The sequence below is a fragment of the Lissotriton vulgaris genome, chromosome 1_1, assembly GCF_964263255.1.
Source record: "Lissotriton vulgaris chromosome 1_1, aLisVul1.2, whole genome shotgun sequence".
Lineage (NCBI taxonomy): Eukaryota > Metazoa > Chordata > Amphibia > Caudata > Salamandridae > Lissotriton > Lissotriton vulgaris.
Window position 1 is genome coordinate 1,997,401,746 of NC_141685.1, and position 23,768 is coordinate 1,997,425,513.

The window sequence follows — 23,768 nt, forward strand, 5'->3', positions numbered from 1 at the left end:
TCCATTCTGCCTGCTGTCTGTTTGTGTTCTATTCTTGAAGGTACCACCTCCAAACCAGAACTAGCCAGAGCAAATATGTCCGTAATGCTCTATTTAACACTTAACCTGAAATATGCCTTCACAGCCTATGTGGGATATTTCAAGCACAATGAAAAAGCAGACCGACTGTTGGCGGCTCAACCAAGGCAACAAGAAGAGTTGTCGACCATTCCAACATTTCACTTGGAACAAGGAGTTATAATGGGTAGTCCTTGACATTGTAATCACATTTTCAGTTGTACCCATGATCCCACCTCACACTTAGGAGACCGATTCTTGTTTGATATTTGTCTAACGTTCTACTACCTTATCTTGCAAAGGGCAGAACTGGAAGGCAATATCTTAGAAGGAAAAATTGGTAGAGCAGTAGATGACAGCAGTGCTGGTAAAAGTGCTCAGGACGGACAGCTCCGTCATCAACTTAGTCCGAAAACTATGACTCTTGAGTACTCAAGAGTCACGGTTTTCGGGCTACGTTCATGACTGAGCTGTCCGTATGAGCTTGTGGATTGGTCAGACAGAGACCTTTCCTGAATGAAGAACAGATTTTAAAGCAGAAGACAGATATTTTACCCTTTGTGGGTTGGAATTAGCACCACATAAGAAAAGAATATACCAAAGATTGTAGAGCCTTGAGAAAGTCGCGGGACGATTTCCCAGTGTATGCGACCAAATACGTGTTGGCTGAAAAGAAAGTAAAAGAATAAAGAAAGAAAAACAAGAAACTCAAGATAATGTGTTAATATTTATGCATGCAATGTGCAGATAAATGTTTAGATACACTACAGATGTGTGTTGAAGATTTCCTTTGTGTTTTCTGTGGCCTTGGCCGCAATATTGGCGGATGTTAGTGGTTCTCCTCACCTTCTCCTCACCTTACAGCACTGTTCAGAATTTAGGATCTATTGAACCTATGAATGCGACACATTAAGTAATTTCTGGCTTACCACCTGGTAATTGTTTTCCCACCTAATGCCGACAGCAAACCAATGTGGGTACAGATTGAGAAGACCTTGATATATGATAGGGTGGCATTCACCACAGAAGAACAATATGTATCCCACTGCCTGTGCATGGCATGTGGCCCCAAAATTGTGTAAGCCTGCTGCCTTCTCATCCCCCCCTTCCCCTGCACTTGAATGGGCCTCTGAAATACAGGCTGGTCACTCACGGCCCACCTTTCCCTCCACAAGTACTACTGTCGAACTTCTCCCATCCTGAACTACATTAAAGTTTGGGGAAGGTTTGCGTGAATAATCTCCAGCTACTCAGGCTCTCGAGTACACGTGGCAGGTCAAGCTGGGGACACAAGCTAATGCTGACAACTAGATGGACATTTCGACTTTACACAACAAAGGATTCAGGGAGGCTAGACCTATATTCATCTGATATAAAAATTCTCCAGGACCGTCACTTGTCTCTTATGAGACTACATGCTGCTCAAATGAGCCTGAACTAAGACTGTTGGTGAAGCCGCTTGGCCCACTGTGACATACTTTATATTGTATGGTCTTTCCCCATTCTTGCATTCTACTGGTCTCACATTTCGGCTTTCATGTGCACGGCCTTTGGGCACCAGTTCCCTACATCAGCCTTCCTGGCTGTCTGGCAAGCCATGACCGATAATCCTGATGCTCCAGCTCATCTGGAGAGCTGGTTTGCACTGCATCATCTTGTGCAAAGATAAGCATGCTTTGACTGTGGAAATCCCTGAGCTCCCCCATGCATTCATATCGCTTTAAAGAAATGAGGACTGGGTCCGTATATGAAAAGTTTTACAAGTCAAACAACCATATGACTGTTTTCTAGTCTGTATAGTAACATTTATTAAAACCCATCTGAAACATGCTGTTACTGGCTGCACTGTTGGACTTGCATCTGGTTCTGCCAGTTTGGTGGAATGCAAGTTGCATACCTGTACTCCTTCTTGCCCAGATGGATTAGTAATGCTACCTTTCATTGTTGTATTTATTTCCATCCTGCACAGAACTATCTGCTACCCAGTCCCTCTGTTAGCGGACACTTTCTTGTATTTGTCATATATGTACATGGGTGAGCAAAGCCCCAACGCTTCTTGTTGCTGAATCATTATGCTGGTTGTCATATTTTAAACACTCCAGAGTGCACCACCAGCATGAATTCGAGAGTAAAATGTTATGGAAAGGTAGGCCCCGAGAATATTATGGCCCCCTCTACTCCGCACAAACATTTTTATAACCCCACCATGAACATCTGTTCACTTCTTACTATGCCCTCTCACTGCACAGTTTTGCTTCTTCCTAACTATCCTCAACTTTATGTAAGCCTGTTTCTTGTGGAATGCCTTCAGTCCTAAAGACCATACTTTGATTTGATACAAAATTGATGGACGGAATGCAGAACACATCAAAAGATTCACCCCAGTCAAGAGATCTGGGTTAAATCCATGCTCACCATGCCACCCCAGTTTAGGCCTGGCCATATGCAAATCAATCTTGACCCTGTGCCTCATGGGAACAGTCCAGCCTGAACTGCCAAGCCAGGTTCTCCTTGGACCGGAAACTAGCACCCAGGACCGGTTTCGGGGTTTCAACCCTCATCAGCCAGGATACCTTGATTCCAGTGGCACAGTGAGCCCCGGGCCCACGTCTGGGCATACCTGGCGCACTTGGGGTGAGAAACCAAAAAAAACACAATTGATGGACTGAATGCAGAACAAATCAAAACATTAACCCCCAGTCAAGAGATCTGGGTTAAATCCATCATTATTTTGCTCACCATGCCACCCCAGTTTAGATCAGGCCGTATGCAAATCAGTCTTGACCCTGTCCATCATGGGAACAGTCCTGCCCGAACTGCCAAGCCTTGTAGACACCAGCTTGTAAATAATTTCACTGCTGCAGACCGACTGTATCCTTTTGCTTTTTTTGTTTTGGTTCCTTTTTCCCCACCAAGCGAAACCTATTTATTCGAGGCATGTATAGCTGTAGATGCACATGTTGTAGATACTCCTGCCATCTAATGTTAGGCCCATGTGCAAGTTGTTTTTCTTCTAAGAATTCTTCTTGATTCATGTGGGACTGTGACTTCACCTTTTGCTTGCAGTGTGCATGGCCATCCTTTCCATTGTTAAGATTATTTTTTTTTGCGCTGTGGGTGATGATGGATCTGGAGCAAAGCTATACAGGAGAGCGAGAAATGCAAGAGAATTAAGAAGGAAAGGGAGGAGGGTGGGCATGTGCGAATCTACAGCACTTCATGCGACGAACAGATGCTTAATTTTCTGTTCGATGTATGTGTGCCTGTAGCTACAATGCTGTGCATAGACTGTAAAGCAGTCCTCCTCTAAGCGGTGGCTTGCCTGTGGATATTGCCGAAGACTGAAAAAAGGGTGCAAAGTACAGGCTGGCCAACATTGGCTTGTTGACGAGCTAATACGTCTGCACAGTAGTGTTTAGTTAAGGTATTTGGTGGAGACCAAGTAGCTGCTTTACAAATTTCTACTATGGGGATGTTCCCAAGGAAGGCCATAGAGACCACTTTCTTTGTAGTACAGTGGGCTTTAGCTTTTGCTTAACAGGTTTGGATGCATTTAATCATCTATCTGGCTATGCCCGATTTAGATATGGCCTTCCCCCTTATGCGGTTCACGAAAAGAAATAAATCGTATCCACATAGTATGTTAACATAACATATAATTTGTATTTGTAAAGCCCATATCTGATAGAGACCACTAGCCGCGGATTCCTTAACGTAGAACTATCCCAAGGCGTGAGACTGGATCAAGAAAATTTCCTTTGCCACAGCATCTCTGCGCGCCGGGGGCGGTACCATGTGACTCCACCCTGAAGTCCGCTGGCGTGATGTCAGCGAGGTCACATAAGCCCCTCCTGTGGAAGGTCTTGCCCATTTCTACCTCTTCTCCATAGAGTTTGGGGTGACTTATCTCTTCTTTGGAACTCGTCTGCCCCTCCGGGGCTTTCTGGTGGAAGTCCCTGATTCCTTGGATGGAAAGGTGGTGACCTGGCCCCCCCTCGCCTCGTCCTTGCTTCCTTCTTCTTGGTTGGGCCTGGCCCGCCTACTTGTCCCCATTGCACATCCCCTACTGGGGCTCTGTGTTTTTTCCTTCTGGGAGGCTCTCACAGGCCCTCCTCCCTTCTAGGTATGGCTAGGGTATCTATTCTACGTTAAGGAATCTGCGGCTAGTAGTCTCTATCAGAAGTACAAGTTACTTACCTTCGGTAACGATGTATCTGGTAGAGACGATTCTTGCCACAGATTCCTTCACGGCCCGCCCTTCCTCCCCGTTCTGCGAGGACCTTCAGCTTGGTTTTCTGCACTTGCCTCCCTCCGGGTGGCTTGTTTTCTAAGAGTGTCCTCTTCACTTACTCCCTGGCGGGATCCTTTGTTCTGTTTAATTGTTCCACCCCTTCCTTGCTGGTACTCGGACGGTTGGTTCATGTGTACTTCTGCAGCCCTACACCCTGGTCTTTCCAGTGTGGGGGCCTACTTTTACTCTTCTCCCTTTTAATTGCTTGGCATTTCTGACCCCTCTGCAGTCCTTTGAGTTGGGGTCTTTTGGCTGTCCTTCAGTATTTAGCTCCTTCCAGGGGATACAACCTTCCTTGATGGTGTTGTCTTGGGGTAAATTGCCGTTACTCATCTGTTCCGGGCTTGTTGCCCTTCTCTGTTACAGATTGTGCTTGCAGACTCTCTTCGTCTGCTATGACGTTTTTCACATGTTTTTCTGCCTCCAGGGGGGAGGTCGCCTTAGCTTTGCAAGGTTGCTCCTCAGTCGGTGTTCTGTTCTTTCCATGCTATGACTTTCAGTAACTTAGTGCAGTTGAACGGTTCTCATTTCATCAACCTCAGAATGTTGAAAGGCTTGAGTGACCCACCGTTATTTGAACCTCTGAACATTAGGTCAAACACATGCCCCTACAGAGGATGTATTAGTTCACTCAGTCACCAGACTCAGCTTAAAGCTTGTTTAGTATCTACGGTATGAGAGCCCTTTTTGCAATTGAATTGGGTTGCAGAAAGAATGACCAGAAGTTCTATAGACTCCTTATGTTGGAAAGGAGAGACCACCTTAGGAATAAATTTAGGGTTAGTGTGAAGGACAACCCTATCTTTATGAACATGAAATAAAGCTTCTTCCTAAGTTAGCTTGGAGCTCAATGACACGTCTCAATGATGTGATAGCTACTTGGAAGAAACATTTTTGAGAACATGATTGAAGGGGCTCAAAAGGGGATCCATAAGTCTTGTAAGGACACTGTTAAGACTCTACCCCGGGACTGGATGCTTACAGGGTAAGTAACTTTTACCTTTCTAACCTTCAACTGTCTGAAGTACATAATTAATTTTTCCCTTTTCCTACAGGCTACCACAGAGTATATTGCTCAGTATTTTAGTAATAAAGGCATGTGTGCTGTAGATACACATGCTTTGCATATTCCTGCCATGTAGTATTGGGTCCGGATGTTTCCAAGTTGTTTTTTTTCGAAGAAGTCTTTCCTAGACCCAAGGTAGGGTGACTCCTCCTTTCGGTGATAGTGCGCATGGCCCTCGCCTCCATTGTCAGATTGTTTTTTTCCGCCATCGGGTTTGGACGTGTATTGCTGTGCCCTAGTTCAAAACCGTTCTACCGATTCCAGCTCGACGCGTAATCCTCTATTGTTTTGAACGCGTTTTCCCACTTCTCAATGTAACATTCCGCCAACGGAATCTACTTTTCGATCGGAAAGCTTTGTGGATGGCCTTCGGGCCTAACTGCGCCAAGTCAGCTCTTAGTCGATGGATCGGACTCAGTTTACATTCGGTCCTCGGTGACACGCGAAGTGTCCGCGCACCGACTCACACAAAATGTGAAACCTGTGCTTCTCTTCCGAATACAAAGAAGAAAACTGTCACACTTTCAGATAGTTCTGATCAAAGAAAATTCTCCACAATCGTCTGGCTTGACGTTGAGAGATGCACCTTCAAAGCATCGAAGATACACTGGACATCTGTGGTCAAGATTCTGGCCAAGAAGACTTTGATATGGCAGAAGAGGAGGAAGCCTTCTCCAAGCAAGACTCCGACTCAAAGTTCGAGATAGACCTTGATGCCAAAGAACTGCCGCAGAGACAAGGTGACATGAGTACTGAAGACGCCTTGCTCCCACAAACTACTCCGAAAAAACATAAGGCTTTGGCATCACCTATGCATCCTGGCTAAGGTCGAGACGAAGTTTCCGGGGCAACTTTCGGTTCTGTACTGAGTAGTCAAATATTCCTCTGGCGCCAAACACAAGTCTGCCTCATAGCTGGGAACGTCTGTGCCAAAAGCCAAGCAACCATCGGAGCCGAAACCTTGTGCGCCGAAAGGCCAGATTATGCCGGCACCGAAACAGAATGATACTTCTTCAGATCTGTATCTAGACCTTTTTCCATTACCACCAGATCCAAAGCAAAATAAGCTATATATTAAACCTGAGACTCTCCGTATTCACCCTAAGCAGCCTCAAAAATGCAAGCTTCCTGATGAGGACTCTTCTTACAAGATCTCTTTAAAGAGGGAACCTGTTGCTAGAAGTCCTTTTCATCTACCATTGCCTCTTTTTCCACCTGCATATCCCCTGTAAATTACACCTCCGGATACTCCACAATCTCAACATGATGATGACGATGCTGATGATGGGTGGGGGGGGGGGGGTTGGGGGGGTATGATGCATCTTCCACTAGATCCATGGTCAGATTATACAATTAATCCCCCAGCTAGCAGATAATGATCCAGACCTTTGCCCCAGCCAAGCCATCTCCTCCAGACGACAATGTATCCCATCAAGAACATATTGCCCAGGCTGCACAATATCATGGGCTGGCACAACACAAAGAATCACTAGAGGAAGATTTTGTGTTCGAAACTTTAGGATCCACACACAGGTTATCACCAACACTTCTCATGCTTAGAGGCATGATGAGACCCGCTGATAAAAAATTTAAGGACCCAGTGAGAGTACTCGTCTTGACTCCTAAGATTGACAACAAATATGAGGCCACCCCTGCAGACCTTGCTTGATCAAGGGCCGGTTGCCATTCGACTCCCTGGTAGTGTCTAATGCTCGTAAGCGGTCGAATCCCCAGACATCCGGAAATGCTCCTCTGCCAGAGAAAGAGTCTAAGTTAATTGACGCTTCTGGCAAGTGCATAGCTGGGAATCAGTGGCGTGGCGCATGGCGAATACGCTGGGTCTTTTAGCAAGTGACGACAGGGCACACTGGGATGAGATTTAGCAATTGCTTCAATATCTCCCAGACAAGCATAAAGCCAAGGTACGGGACTTAGTAAATGAAGGTAAACTCATTTCTAATTCCTCTATACAATGTGCTCTAGATTCTGCAGACCCCGTGACTTGAGAGGTTAACACTTTCATCTTGCTCAGGAGACATGCTTGGTTGCTTGGTTAAGGATTTCTGGGTTAAATCCAGAGGTTCAACAATCCATCTTAATACGCCTTTTTGATATAGAACATCTTTTTGGTCCAAACGTAGATCAAGCGTTTGAGAAGATGAAAAAGGTCACTGAAGTGGCGAAGTCCATAGGAGCGCTCCAGTCTCTGTCCAACAGAGGCTCATTTTGTCGCTCCTTTTACAGTTTACAGTCTAAAACCCCATCACCAGACCAGAATACCTCAACATATAAAGGTAACAACCTGGGTAAGGTAAGGTAAGGTGAAACATCAAGGGTAAGGAGGTAAGGACAATACACCACGTAACTCCCCTTCCCCTTAATAAACAGTGACTTGCCCATGCTTCTTCCCCCCCCCCCCCCCCCCCCCCCCCCCCCCCCCCCCAAACAACACCACGCCTGTCAGGGGTAGACTTCAGCAATTTCGCCCCATTTGGCAGGCTATGACAACAGACAAATGGGTGATTGGAATTATCCAACAGTTATTTCCTGGAGCTTACCAGCAATACCACAAAGATTCCACCTTGATTTCACAGATTGTCTCCAGAATGGCTGCATTTGCTAGAACAAGGGGCCCAATCTCTCTTACTAAAAGGAGCTGTAGAGACCGGTCTCAATACAGTACCATGGCTCGGGGGTATACTCTTTATTTTCTCATTCCCAAAAAGGACTGTTCCCGAAGGCCTATTCTGGATCTCAGAGAGTTAAACCATTATACACTGTCGGAACACTTTCACATGGTGACACTTCAACAGGTACTTCCACTTTTACAAAGAGCAGATTTTAGGTCTGCTCTGGATTTTTAAAATGCATATTTTCATGTTCCAATTCATCCAGCTCATCGCACATACCTCAGATTTGTGATAGCAGGCAAGCATTACCAGTTCAAGGTGCTTCCCTTCGGAGTGACTATGCTGCCCAGAGTTTTTACCAAATGTCTGGCAGCAGTTGTCGCTCATCTCAGACAGCAGATTCACATCTTCCCCTATCTAGACGACTGGCTTGTCAAAGCCAGCACTCACCAGAACTGTCTACAGCACAGCCATATCACAATATATATCTACTTCATCAACTGCAGTTCACCGTCCAGGATCAAAAGTCTCAACTGTATCCGTCACAGATTCAGTTTTACCTAGACATAGTCCAAGCTCTAGGCTCTCCCATTGTAGCCAGAATACGCAATATCCACGCTATGATTCTACAGTTTCAACACAAACAAGCTTTACCAGCCAGAGTGTTTACGCATCTGCTGGGAATGATGACGACTTGCATCGCGATTGTATTCCTTGCAAGACTTCACATGCACCACCTACAAGAGTGCTTAGCACGTCAGTGGAATCAGTCACAGGGTCTATTAACCGATCTAGTGATGGTAGACTGCCGTACCCATCGCTCTCTGCAGTGTTGGAACCTGCAAAACTTATCAAAAGACCGGCCTTTCATCAAACCTATTCCACAGTTGGTGCTCACAGCAGACCCATCTCTAACAGTTTGTGGAGGTTCATCTCAAAGATTACACAATACCGGGCCTGTGGAGCAACAGGCACAAAAGTCTCCACATCAACATTTTAGAGCTTTTAGTAGCTTTTCTAACACTCAAAGCTTTTCATACTCCCCTCGTAGCCAAAACTGCCCTAGTACGATCAGACAACATGACAGCGATGTATTACGTGCAGAAACTGGGCAGGACACCCACTCTACAACTGGTAACCGAACATCTCCCAGGAGTCAACCATCAAATTGCTGACGTCCTCAGCAGAAGGAGACCTCAAGTTCACGAGCGGGAACTTCATACCCAAGTTCTCCTTCCCTTCTTTCGGCAATGGGGTTTCCCCGCAGATAGACCTGTTCACCACAGCCTAAAACGCCCAAGATTTGGCTCCAGGTTCCCACATCGGCTCTCAAAGGGCAATGCTCTATGACTGAACTGGTCCGGAATATTTGCCTACACTTTTTCGCCTCTTCCGCTCATTCCATGTGTGGTTCGGAAACTCAGGCAAACATCCCTCATACTAATGCTGGTACCTCCCACATCGGCCCATCAACCATCAACCATGGTACATCCCCATGTTGGAGCGGTCAATAGTTCCAAATCAAAAGCTGCACCTCACATCCAGTCTCCTCACACAGAACCATGGAGAAGACAGACATCCAAATCCCAAAGAACTGAGTTTAGCGATCTGGCTCCTTAAGTCATAGTTTGGTTATTTAAATTTACCACCAGACTGTATGACTATTCTAAGCAAGGAAGGCCTACCACCAGAACTTGCTATGCAGCATAATAGAAGAGATTTGTTGTATACTGCAATAACAACAACTATCCTTTAGAAGCCTCTATACAAAACACGATCTGTTACCTCCTACATTTATAGCAAACTGGGCTGGCTTACACATCTACTCTTAATAACATTGTTCTCACAAGGCTCATTCAGCCATCTTTTGAACCATTGCACAATTGGCCTTTGCAGTTTATTTCATGGAAGGTTGCTATCCTCATTGCCATCACATCACTAAGGATGAGTTAGTGAGCTACAGACATTGATCATAGAAGAACCCTTCTTTCAGCTACACAAAGACAGGATAGTTTTCCGCACCAACCCTAAATTCCTTCCCAAAGTAGTTTCTGCTTTTCATTACCAGTTTTCTTTCCTCAACCTGATTCTGTAGCAGAACGCACTCTTCACACGCTTGATGAGAAGAGCTTTACTGTACTACCTAGATAGAACAAAAGACCTTCGCAAAACTGTGCGTTTGCTCCACCTCACAAAGGCAATGCTATCTCTAAATCTGGTATTGCAAGATGGATTGTTAAATGCATTCAAGCATGCTATGCTAAAGCTGAAAGAACTTCAACCATACCCCTTAGAGCGCATTCCACTTGCAAAATATGGGCTTCTGTGGCCTTTTTAGGTAACATTCCTCTAGCTGACATATGTAAGGCAGCTATATGGTCTACACCACACGTATTTACTAAACACCATTGTGTAGAGGTGTTAGCACGTCAAAAGGCTAATGTAGGCCAAGCAGTACTTAAAACACTGTTCCAAACAACTGCAACATCTACAGGTTTGCCACCGCTTTGGGAGTATACTGCTTTGTAGTGTATGCAAAGCATGTGTATCTAAAGCACACATGCCTCGAACGGATGATGTTGCCCAGTTAGCATCTGTTCTTGGCGTGTAGAGCTGTAGAGTCGCATGCGCCCACTGCCTCCACGGGTACCTGTTGTTGCAGTTATTCATTGTACATTTATACGCATGGATATCCCTATACTACACTTTTCTGCAAGAGGGTGAGAATGGAACGAGAATGGAACTATCTAACAATGGAGTCGATGACCATGCGCACTATCACCGAAAGGAGGAATCACCCTACTTCGTGACTAAGACAGACTTCTACTTCTTCTAAGAAAAACAACTTGCAAACTTCCGGACCTAACCGTGAAGGCAGTAATATGCAAAGCATGTGAATCTATTGCTCCACATGCCAAGAACAGATGCTTACTGGGTAAGTAACGTTATCTTTCTATTTTGGAACCTTTTTCATTTTAAAACTAACTGGTAACCTGCACTGCAGCTCAGCATAGTGAACCTACTTGGAGTAGTCTAGTCGGCCACTTCTACTGGTCAGGGTTGCACAATAAGGTGAAGGAGTTCTGTAACTCCCGTGCCACCTGTCAAGCCAGTGGCAAGATAGGTGGCCACACAAACGCACCATTAATTCCACTTCCAGTGGTTGAGGTTCCCCTTGAGAGGGTAGGGATTGACATTATTGGTCCCATTGACTCTTCTACAACATCAACAAACTGATATATTCTAGTGTTAGTGGATCATGCCACCAGGTAACCTGCAGTGGCTAGGGCCCTCTTTGGATCTTTTTGAGGGTAGGCTTTCCTAAGGAGGTGGTGTCAGACAGAGGTACACGCTTTATCTCTGGTTACCTGAAACACATGTGGCAGGAGTGTGGAGTGACATGCTGTTTCTTTACCCCTTACCATCCTCCGTGTAATGGCATTGTTGAAAGATTTAACAAGACCATGAATGGTACGATTCAGCACTCCCTGAAAAACTCAGGAGATTGGATGTCTCACTTTCATTTCTGGTAAGTACGGGGTAAATACGGGGCCCCTGAAAAAAAGATTAAACCATAACAGGGAAAGCAACTCATTGTGAAAGTGTATGCACCGGGCTTAGTGCTGCTTTTCTATCAAAGATCTTGAACACTCTAGATACACAACAATATAAAAACATGTAAGAATGCACAATCTAGAAAAATATTTTAGATTTTTATTCTTTTTTGTTTGTTTTTATGCATACAAAAATATATATATATAGGTGTTATAACATATTTTCTTCTTTTCTCCTATTTATACATAAATAAATTATTCAGGCAGTACTTTGCAGAGTTAAAACTAGCTATTTTTCTCAATTCTATATATACAACATTTGATGAATTCATGATAAGCCTGCTCGAATAACTAGGACAGCCAAAGGTAAGTCCTACTGTGCAAACATCCTGTGAGGTTAGAGGTGAACCATTCTCACTTACATAAGTGCCATAACTCTAGATTACAACTATTGTTTATATATTTGTGTTCGAGGCATGAGGGCTGCTGAATTCATATCTGTGCATAGATCGCCGCTTAGTGTTGGGTCCGGATGATTGCATATTGTTGTCCTGGAAGAGTCGTCGAAGTATCACGAGATAGGTGGCTCCTCCCCTGGACTACAGTGCGCATGGGCATCCTCTCCATCCCCAGATTGTTTTTTTCCGCCATTGGGTTCGGATGTCTAATCTTAACTCTAGTTAAATAACTTGTAATCTTTCTATTCCTAAGGCCAAAAGGCTTTCTTAGCGTTGGTATTGTATCATTCGGTGCCTGGCCCTTTCGGTTCTTCGATCGGCGTCGAAAGAAGATTCTCTCGACAACACAGGGCCAGACTACATCAACGATGGAACGGACCCCGTTTAAGCGGTGCCCCGTTTGTCATTCAAAATATTCGAACTTAGATGTGCACCCAGTGTGCAATACCTGTTTGTCCCCCGACCACGACGAGTCGAAATGTTTCGCCTGCTCAAGGTTCCGCTCAAAAAAGACTATTAAACTTCGACGCGCGGCAAGGCAGTCGGCCCAGCGGTCGGCTCCAGCACCTGCAAACATCTTCGATGCCGGGGACGAGGAACTCTTCCAGGATGAGGAAGAGGCGGAAGACGACGTTCCCGAAGAAGTGTCGGAACCGGCGTCGGAGCAGGACTCCAATTTCGAGATGGACGAGCCAGATGAGGAGTTCGCCCACGACCAAGACGTCGTCGAGGTAGGGGACGACGATCAGGCCCTTGCGGCCGTTGATGACGACTCCTGTGGAGAACAGAGTCCGCCCGCAGTTCCAGGGCCAATCATTAACATTCAGCCCTCTCCGGCTCCGGTCGAGGCATCGCCGAAAGGCCTTAGCCAAGATCCATCCTCTCGGTCTACAGCCCCGCGACATAGCCAGGCTAAGCCCCTTTCAAAGGAGCCATCGGTCGATTCAGCGAAATCGAAACCGAAACAGACGGAACCAAAATCGAAACTACTCAAAATGGTGGTCGGTTCGACGTCAACTACCTCCTCGAAGGCTGTCGACGATCCTTCGACGCCGAAGATACCTGTCGGCACCAAGACTGTGACTTCAAAGCAGGGCTCGGCCACCAAGAACGTCGCCTCAAAGGCCTCGGCATCGGTGCCCGCGTCGACGACCAAACATGGCGAGAAGGGCAAAGGACTTCCGTTGGGAAAAGGTCTGCAGCCACCCCTCTCAGGATTCAAGACTGGGCTGGCTAAAAGGGTCGAGGCCACGGCCAAGGACGCCCCGACTTTGTCATCGACGCCCAAGGATGGAGGCGCACCGCGCCGGGAGCTCAATTCGACGCGGTCGAGCGAGCGGCCTACACAGGCGTTGAAGAAACCCCAAACAAGCGCTTCAGGTTCGAAGCATGCGGAATCGACGCCACTTAAGTTTGGCCTTCCGCCCACGGCCCGTCCAAAGCATCTCGAGGTTTCCAAGATGGCGAAGGTGTCCTCCCTTGCACAGGTCGTCTATCATGAGCCTTCTTACGACAACCAGGCAAAACTGTTTATTGACTCTGAGTCGGGCAGGCTTACCGTCCACAAGCGGAAGATCGCGTCTGATTATCCCTTGGAAGGTTACAGGATTCCCCTCAAAAAGAAGATGGTCTCCAACACCTCTCCGGTTCTTGTTGAACCTCTTCAGGACTACTCCCAACACAAAGTGAGGAGGACTTGAATGCGGACTATAGTCAAATGGCCTTCTCTTACAATACTGACACTGATCAAGATGTCTCAAATCAATGGTCAGGAGCAGGAGATCAAGGCAATGACCCTGATGACCCCCATACCGCTCCAGACTCTCAGTCCTACATTGTGAAACCATCACCAACTGAGGACACTACAGCATTCAATTCATTAATAGAGCGAGCAGCCCTCAACCATGACGTCGAGATGCATGCTGAGCCAGTGGATGAGGATTTCTTATTTGATACCTTCTCCACATCTGAACGCACCACCAAGACTCTGCCCATGCTTAAGGGAGTCCTCAAGCATGCCACAGCCATTTTCAAGGAGCCAACCAAAGCCAGGGTTATCAATCCCAGGATCGACAAAAAATATAGGCCTGCCCCAGTGGACCCAACCTATATCAAAGGCCAGCTCCCATTGGACTCCCTCGTGGTGGCTAATGCACGCAAGAGGGCTAATTCTCAATAAACTGGTGACGCTCCCCCTCCGGACAAAGAGTCCAAAATCTTTGAAGCGTTTGAGAAGCGTGTGGCAGCGCAAGCCGCTAACATTTGGAGAATAGCCAAAACACAGGCCCTGTTGGCACTACGACACCCTAGAACAGGGTTCTTCAAACTGTGGGGCGCGCCCCCCTGGGGGGGCGCGGCACCATCCCAGGGGGGGTGCGTGCTCCACTTCGATCTTCCCTTTGTGCAGCGCGATGTAGAGACTTCTCTGTGAGGCCGGGCGATTTCCGTCAGAGTGGGGCTGCAGGGGCCTAAGAGCTGAACAAAGCTCATTAGCATGCGAATGGTCTCTTAAAGAGGTGTGAAGTGCTCGGGTGCGGCTGCCTGGCTGAGTGTGTGTGTGCCCAGAAGCTGTGTCAGCACGGGCACACACAGGCATGGTGAGATGAAGAGGGAGAGGGAGGGAGGAAGGAGACAGAGACAGAGACAGACAGACAGAGGGAGAGCGAGGGAGGGAGACAGGCAGACAGAGGGAGAGTGAGGGAGGCAGAGTGAGAGAGAGCGAGGGAGACAGAGGGAGAGCGAGGGAGGCATAGCGAGGGAGACATAAGGAGAGCGAGGGAGACAGAGGCAGCTAGAGGGAGAGCGAGGGATGTCGGGTGGAGCCGGCCACCAGATGTCCGTTATGTTGCCATGTGGGTGAATAGATGTATGGGTGGAGTGGTGGATGTATGGGTGGAGTGATGGGTGGAATGGTGGATGTGTGGGTGACATGGTGGATGTGTGGGTGACATGGTGGATGTGTGGGTGACATGGTGGATGTATGGGTGGGGGGGTGGATGGATGAGTGAGGGGATGGATGGATGGATGGATAGGTGAAGGGGTGGATGGATGGTGGGAGAGAGGATGGATGCATGTGTGGAGGGATGGATGGGAGTGGATGGATGTGTGTATGGTTGGAAGGGTAGATGGATGGATGGATGGATGGGTGGTGGGATGGATGGATCCGTGAAATGGTGGATGGATCAGTGAAATGGTGGATGGATCGATTGGGGGGGGGGGGGGTGGATGATGGACGAGTCGGTGGGTGGGTGGGTGGATGGATGAGAGAAGTGATGGATGGATGAGAGAAGTGATGGATGGATGTATTGATGGGTGAAGGGGTGAATGGATGGATGGATGAGTGAAGGGGTGGATGTGGGGATGGATGGGTGATTGAGGAGGGTGGATGGACGGGGGGATGGATGGAGGAGTGAAGGGGTGGGTGAGAGGTCAATGGATGGATGGATGAGTGAGTGGATGAGTGGGTGGATGGGTGAAGGGTGGATGGATGGAGGGATGGGTGGCTGGGTGAGGGGGGAATGGAGAGAGAGGGGGAGGATGGATGGATGAGTGAGGACATGGATGAATGATTGGCAGAGTGGATGGGCAGGTGTGTGCATAGATGGGTGAGGAGAGGAGCATGGAGATGGATGGGTCAGAGAGTGCATGCATGAGTGGGGGGAGGGTGGAGAGCGGGAGGGATGGATGGGTGGGTGGATGGATGAGTGGGGGGTTGAGTGGGTGGACGGATGAGTGACTGGGTGGATGGATGAGTGGGTGGGGGGATGACTGGATGGGTGAGAGGGTGGGTGGTTGGATGGATGAGTGAGTGAGTGGATGGGTGGAAGAGTGGATGGATGAATGGAGGAGTGGATGGATGGATGAATGAAGGAGTGGATGGATGAATGGGGGAGTGGATGGATGGATGAATGGAGGAGTGGATGGATGGATGAATGGAGGAGTGGATGGATGGATGAATGAATGGAGGAGTGGATGGATGAGTGGGAGGATAGCTTGGGTGAAGGGGTGAGTGGTTGGATGGATGGGTGGAAGAGTGGATGGATTGGTGAGAGGATGGATTGGGTGAGGGGATGGATTTGGTGAAGGGATGGATGGATGGATGGGTGAGGGGGTGGATGGAGGGATGGATGGGTGAGATGATGGATGGTGGATGGGTTTGCAAGTGGTTGAAGGGGTTTGGATGTGGACGGGGCACAGATGGAGGGAAGGAATGAATGGTGGGGGAGTTGGTGGATGACAAGGTGTACATGATGGATGGGGAGGGTTGTGATGACTTCCTTTGCCTTGGAGGATTGTGTTTTGAGCTTTGTGGTACGCCTCTGTCGTTTCGCCACACCCACTCACAGGCCTGCAGTTTGCTAGGCACTCTTGTTGTGTTGAGCATTGTTTGCCGAATATGGCCCGTGGTGTGCGCGTTGCAGTCGATCATGTGGTGTGCCGGATTCCCGAGGTTTCGGTCGGGCGGTGGGGGGGCCCAACATCTGGGGGAATTCAGCTGGGGGGTCTCAACCTGGAAAAGTTTGAATACCTCTGCCCTAGAACAATTGACCTGTACAGAGAGGCAGCGGAAATGGTTATACAAGAGGGTAAACTGGTCTCCAATGCGTCAATCAAATGCGCACTGGATGCAGCAGACACTGCAGCGAGGGCAGTCAATACTAGCGTGATGCTGCGACGCCATGCATGGCTGCGCATCTCAGGGTTTAAATCCGAGATCCAGACTACTCTTCTCAATCAGCCGGTTAATCCGAACTTCCTCTTTGGACCCGAAGTTGACACAACACTTGAGAAAATGAAAAAAGACACAGACGGCAAAATCCATGGGGGCTCTCCAGTCACAGCAGTTTCGGGGCGGTTCCTTTCGTCGCTCCGGTAACAGGGGAGCAACAAAAGGACAGGCTCAACAGCCTTCACAGTACGCCAAGGGGAACACGCAATCTGCCTACATTAAAAACACCAGAAGTAGATACCGTGGGAACAACGCCAAAGGGAGAGGTCGCGGCAATAACAACCCCCCGACCATCTAACACCTGTCGGGGGGGGGGGAGACTCCAGCAGTTCCTGCCACTCTGGGAAAACATCACAACAGACAGGTGGGTGAGACAACTTATCCGTTACGGCTATTGTCTAGAGCTAACCTCCACCCCCCCCCCCCCCCGCCCCCCCCCAACATACCCCCAAGAAACCGTCCTATGTCCGCAGAGCACTCGCTCTTATTGCAGCAAGAAGTACTCTCCATGCTGCAAAAAGGAGCCATAGAACTCGTGCCTGCCGAGGAAAGGGGTGCAGGGGTGTACTCCCTGTACTTCTTGATTCCAAAAAAGGACGGGTCCCTGCGGCCCATTCTAGACCTCAGACCCCTCAACCAATACATCCTTTCGGAGCACTTTCACATGCTAACTTTGCAACAAGTCCTGCCGCTGCTCCGTCAGTACGACTTCCTAGCCACCCTGGACCTCAAGGATGCGTATTTCCACATTCCCATTCACCCAAGTCACAAAAAATATCTCAGGTTCACAATCAACAGTCCGCATTACCAATTCAAGGTTCTGCCGTTCGGGGTCACTACTGCTCCCAGACTTTTCACCAAGTGCTTAGCGACTGTGGCAGCGCACCTTTGCAGAGAAAGTGTTCACGTGTACCCCTACCTGGACGAATGGCTCGTGCAGGCCAAATCTGCCAAGCAGTGCGGCCGCGACTTCTCGCAAACCATTCACCTCCTTCACAGTCTAGGGTTCTCTCTCAACTACGCAAAGTCTCACCTGCAGCCGGCCCATGTGCAACAGTACCTGGGGGCAACACTAAACACCCAGTTGGCCACGGCGCAGCCGAACCCAGCCAGGGTCAACAGCATGCAAACGCTCATCCGGAGGTTCCAACCTCAGCGATCCCTCTCAGCGCAAGTTTTCATGCAACTGATCGGCATGATGGCATCCTGCATATTCATTGTCCCGCACGCGAGGCTGCACATGCGACCCCTTCAAGAATGCTTAGCCCGTCAATGGAACCAGGCTCATGGCCATCTAAAAGACCTAGTGTTGGTAACCGGTCGTGCTTACAGCTCTCTGCATTGGTGGAACCCACAAAACCTTTGCAGGGGACGACCGTTCCAAGAGCCTGTCCCACAGATAGTGCTAACGACGGACGCATCTCTCTAGGGTTGGGGAGCGCATGTCCTCCACTACACAGTGCAGGGACTATGGACAGCGCATCAGCAACAGATGCACATCAATGTGTTGGAACTCATGGCGATCTTCATGGCACTGAAGGCATTCAAGTTGCACCTGTGCAACAAGGTCGTGTTAGTCCGGACGGACAACATGACTGCCATGTATTACATCCAGAAGCACAGAGGCACGCACTCCCCGCAGCTGTGTCACCTAGCCCAGAGCATGTGGAAGTGGGCCATTCAGAGGAACATCTTCCTCATGGCGGAGCATCTCCCGGGTGTCGACAACCAGATGGCGGACCTGCTCAGCAGGTGCAGTCATCAGATGCACGAGTGGGAGATCCACCCGTCGGTTCTCCATCCGTACTTCCAACAGTGGGGTCATCCAGACATCGACCTCTTCGCCACAAGCGAGAACGCAAAATGCCCAAACTTCGCCGCCAGGTTCCCACACCCGCAGTCTCAGGGCAATGCGATATGGATGAACTGGTCAGACAGATTTGCGTACGCTTTTCCGCCAGCCCCCCTCATACCTCTGGTGGCGCGCAAACTACGACAACACTCCATGACACTCATCCTAGTTGCTCCAACGTGGGCACGGCAGGCTTGGTACACCACGTACCTGGAACTTTCAGTGGTGCCTCACCAACGGCTGCGCCTCACTCCCAGCCTCCTCACTCAGAGCCATGGCGACATTCAGCACCCAGATCCCCAACGGTTGAACCTTGCGATTTGGCTCCTGAGGTTATAGAGTTTGGGTACCTGAACTTGCCTCCTGAGTGCATGAACATCATCAAGGAGGCAAGACGTCCGACTACCAGGGCCTGCTATGCAGCCAAATGGAAGCGGTTTGTTATTTACTGCTCCAACAATAACATTAATCCGTTGGACGCATCTACGCAAAACATCATATGTTACTTATTGCATCTGTACCAATGCAACCTGGCGTACAGTTCCATCAGGATCCATCTGGCGGCCATAGCCGCTTACCTTCAAAACAGGCAGCACTTTTCCGTTTTCAGGGTACCTGCCATTAAAGCCTTTTTAGAAGGACTTAAGAGAGTGATCCCTCCCAGACACCCCCCTTCACCAGTCTGGAACTTAAATATCGTCCTCACCAGACTCATGGAGCCGCCCTTTGAGCCACTCCATTCCTGTGAAATACAGTTCCTCACCTGGAAGGTGGCCTTCCTAATAGCGATTACATCGCTGCGGAGGGTCAGTGAACTGCAAGCTCTCACAATTCAAGAACCCTACCTGCAAATTCATGCGAATAGAGTGGTGCTTCGCACCAACCCTAAATTCATGCCAAAGGTGGTTTCGCAGTTCCACCTTAACCAGAATATAGAACTGCCAGTTTTCTTTCCTAACCCAGATTCAGTGGCAGATACAGCACTGCACACCTTGGATGTCAAAAGAGCTCTCCTGTATTACATCGACAGGACAAAAGACTTTCGAAAGACTAAACAGCTGTTCGTTGCATTCTCTCCACAACATAAAGGCAACCCTTTCTCCAAGTCAGGTATAGCCAGGTGGATTGTTAAATGTATCCAGATCTGTTATCAGAAAGCTAAGCGCACATTAACAGTTCCCCCTAGAGCGCATTCCACATGCAAGTTGGGGGCTTCCATGGCTTTCCTGGGTAATATTCCTCTAGAGGACCTGTGTAGAGCAGCCACATGGACCACCATACATACATTTACCAAACACTACTGCGTAGATGTACACTCCAAACAGGAAGCTGCTGTAGGACAGGCTGTTCTCAGAACTCTCTTTCAGACTGCTGCAGCTGGCACGGGCACCCGCTGGTAAGGAGGAAACTGCTATTTATTCTATGCACAGATATGAATTCAGCAGCCCTCATGCCTTGAAAGGAATATGCTACTTACCAGTATGCATCTGTTCTTGGCATGAAGGGCTGCTGAAATTCATATCACCCGCCCTCCTCCACGGTGCCTGTCGCAGCTGCAGCTCTCAGAAGCATTTTCAGGCATGGTCATCACTTTCAGTATTACACTCCATCTCTGCCACAATGGCGAAAAACAATCTGGGGATGGAGAGGATGCCCATGCGCACTGTAGTCCAGGGCAGGAGCCACCTATCTCGTGATACTTCGAAGACTCTTCCAGGACAACAATGTGCAATCATCCGGACCCAACACTAGGCGGCGATCTATGCACAGATATGAATGTCAGCAGCCCTTCATGCCAAGAACAGATGCATACTGGTAAGTACCATATTCCTTATTTTAGCAAACCACTGGTAAAGAAAATCCTGAAGAAGGCATTTGCTGAAACACGTTGGTGGTATTCTACAAATCATTACCATGACACATATGGCTTGAATATCCTCTTGGTGTTTTGTGTAATACTTATCTAAATTATGGGGAATGCAATGTACTGCTTGAATAATCGATGATATACGAGTCAATAGAATTATAGCAAATATGTACATCTATTTCTTTCAGGACAGTTTTTGAATTAATTCCTATAAGTGGTTTTGACCAGTGTATTTAAATTACTGAAAGGTATACTCATTCATGTTTTGAAATTAACTATGTATAAATAGGAGAAAAGAAAGAAAAGAAGAAAATGTTTTAACACATATATATATATATATATATATATATATATATATATCATTTTTGTATACATAAAAACAAACCGGAGAAGAATACAAATCAAAAATATTTTTCTAGATTGTGCATTCTTACATGTTTTTATATTGTTGTGTATCTAGAGTTTTCACGATCTTTGATAGTAAAGCAGCACTAAGCCCGGTGCATACACTTTCCCAAGGAGTTGCTTTCCCTGTTATGGTTTAATCTTTTTTTCAGGGGCCCCGTATTTAGCAGAATGTCTCACTTTCATGCCTGCTGTTTGCCTACATGGAAGTGCTACAGAAGAGTGGTGTTCTCTCCATTTGATCTACTGTTTGGTCATCCTGTCAGGGAGCCATTATTCCTTGTGATGAAGTAATGAAAGAAATCTATAGTTGAACCTAAGCAAGACCTAGTAGTCTATGTGCTTGACCTCTGCTCCAGAATGGCTGAATACATGTAGAAAGCAAATGAAAATCTTGAGGCCAGCCAGAAGTTCCAGAAGCAATGGTCTGACCAAAAGGCTGCTATGGTTGGGTTCAAGCCAGGGCAGAAGGTTAGAGGAAGGCTCCTATGGCTCTCCAGGATAAGTGGAGTTGACCCTACCCTAAAAAGAAGCAGCCGGTCACTTATCTGGTGGACCTTGGCTCTTGCAGGAACCCCAAAAGGATCATACATGTAAACCGCCTTCAACCCTACTATGGCAAGGCAGATGTGACCATGCTCATGGTTACAGATGGGGATCAGAAAGCAGCAAGTGAATCTCTCCAGACAATGATTCCATGAGTTAGTGGAGGAAATACTATATATGACCGCTCTGACGGGCATTGTGACAGGAGCAGCACTGAAGGAGACGCCTGTCACCATGCCAGTCAGTTTCTTATCACGGAACTTCTGACTGGTCGCTGTATGAAGACTTGCCCCCTGCTACTACTACTTCTTGGGGGGGTGATTGGAAAGGACACTGCATATTTGCTGTGCGACTCGTTGTGCGACTCGTATTCATATTATTCATACTTTAATCTCTCGCCAACCGTTGGGGTCCTGAAGAGCAGTCATATATAGTATTTCCTCCACTAACTCATGGAATCATTGTCTGCCCAAACCACTTTACTGCTTGGGACTTTTTAGGACCACAACTGATCTTCAGGTGCAACATCTTTTCTGGTATTTGAATACGGATACCCCTTGTGCTCGGGTCGAATTTTGGAAGCCCTGATTAATATTATTTCTCAAACCATGACGAAGTTACCATGGCACGAGGGAACGAAACGCGTTGGCTGTGTGCCGCTGTTGTTCTTCAAAGAAATTGAATAATAAAGAAGAATCTACAAAGAATTAATATCTTATGGACTTGCTCATTTATTGCACCTTCCGTTTTTTGCTTTAATCTTTGTTTACTAGCATCTCTTTGCAGCAGGTGCTGGAAGTTGTTGCACTTAAAATACCATTTTGAAACTAATTGACTGATTGTGCTTGGCCTAGGTCTGCTGCTGTGTTTTTATGTTCTGAACTTCAGAACTCTGGAGACCCACTTCAGCAGTGGCTCATCAGCCTCAGAATTGTTGCTCCAAGGTGCCCGACTCTGAGGCTTATCTTTGAACGCCTTTGTCCAGCTGCACATCATCCCTGCAGCCTTCCAGCTGGGGCATCTTCAACCTAGCTGTGCTCCTGAGGCCCCACAGCTCTTGCGACTTGTACTTTTTGTTGAGAACCCGCAGGCTTGCCTCCAACTCCCCCTTTGGTTTTACATTTGGCCCCTTACCTTGGTAGTGTGCCAGATACAAAGTCCCTTTGCCTCTTTTTTTTCCCCCCCAAGAAACACAGGAAGCTCCTGAGAACTTGGCTTTGGCACTTTGGACCTTGGCCCGGATTCTTCCAAATTTTAAAAGGGTAACCACACATTCACTGTACTCCATTGCTTTTTCCACTTGCCCTTTTCCTTCCATAGGAAATGTATAGTGTGTAATTGCGCTGTGGATATTGCATTTACACAGATTTTCTTGTATTGTGTAAAGTATTGATCTTAGACCAGAAGTACTAGGTCTAAATATTTATACAAAAAGAAGTACTATTTTTATAATTTGGTCTCTTCTTCATTGTGTGGGCATCATTTATTGCTTCGGATTGTACAACAAATGCTAGCACAACCCTCTGATGAGCCTAACGGCTCATCCAGGGTAGCACAAAATTGAGCGTTAGAATTCTCTACTTTTGTCTCTGTAAACCCGACCCCTCTGCACAGTGTACCCCATTTTTGTGCACTATATAGAGAGGTGGGTGTTCTACAATGTTCTATAATGTTCTATATGTTTTATAATCTGAAACAGAAGGTCATAAACTGGGCTAATTATGTTTCTCATTTCATTTGTAGGACTTATTGATGCCAATGAAAGTCCACAAACTGCGGCTTTACGGGAGCTTAAGGAGGAAACTGGGTATAAAGGAGAAGTTGCAGAGTGTTCTCCAGGTTGCTATTAAGCTTTTACTGTCCAGATTTCTAAATTGAGAATTAGAATTTAGAAGATTATTGCTTCCCCTATGTAAATTGATGCATTGACTGTAGGTTGAAGGTTCTTCATTTTCATTTTTTTAATAACGTTATTAGATGTTGACAGTGCAAAAAAATCTATATTCAGCTATTAGATGTTACACCTCTGCTTATGATTGCACCCAGCACTTTGCAGTCACATCACTAAGAGCTGCATGAGGGGATTATCTCTAACCAGTGAAGTTAATCAGACCTGTGCAAGTTTGTTCTGGATATTGTCTCTGGGAATGTAGTGAGAACAAGAGGCTCACATAATCACTCAACCTCTTCTTCTGTCTCTATCATGAACTGCAGTGGGATTATGTGAGCTTGGAGCAGGAGGCAATGCTCACAAAGCACACACCTTCCATCTGTAGTTAAGCAGATCCACAGATCCTGGCAGACCTCTTTGGA

The 23,768-nt window shown here is 47.4% G+C and overlaps 1 protein-coding gene across 6 annotated transcripts in view; it reads left to right on the plus strand.

Annotated features, from left to right (window-relative positions):
• The window catches only part of NUDT5 (nudix hydrolase 5), a 238,037-nt gene that overhangs the window by 104,273 nt on the left and 109,996 nt on the right, over window positions 1-23,768 (plus strand). For all 6 annotated transcript variants that reach the window (XR_015295601.1, XM_086919882.1, XM_086919887.1 and 3 more), the window contains one exon: window positions 23,199-23,294. Coding sequence is in view for 5 of the 6 variants with exons in the window: in XM_086919882.1 (XP_086776008.1) it covers window positions 23,199-23,294 (96 nt within the window). In the remaining variant the exon portion in view is untranslated. The remainder of the gene's footprint in view (window positions 1-23,198; window positions 23,295-23,768) is intronic.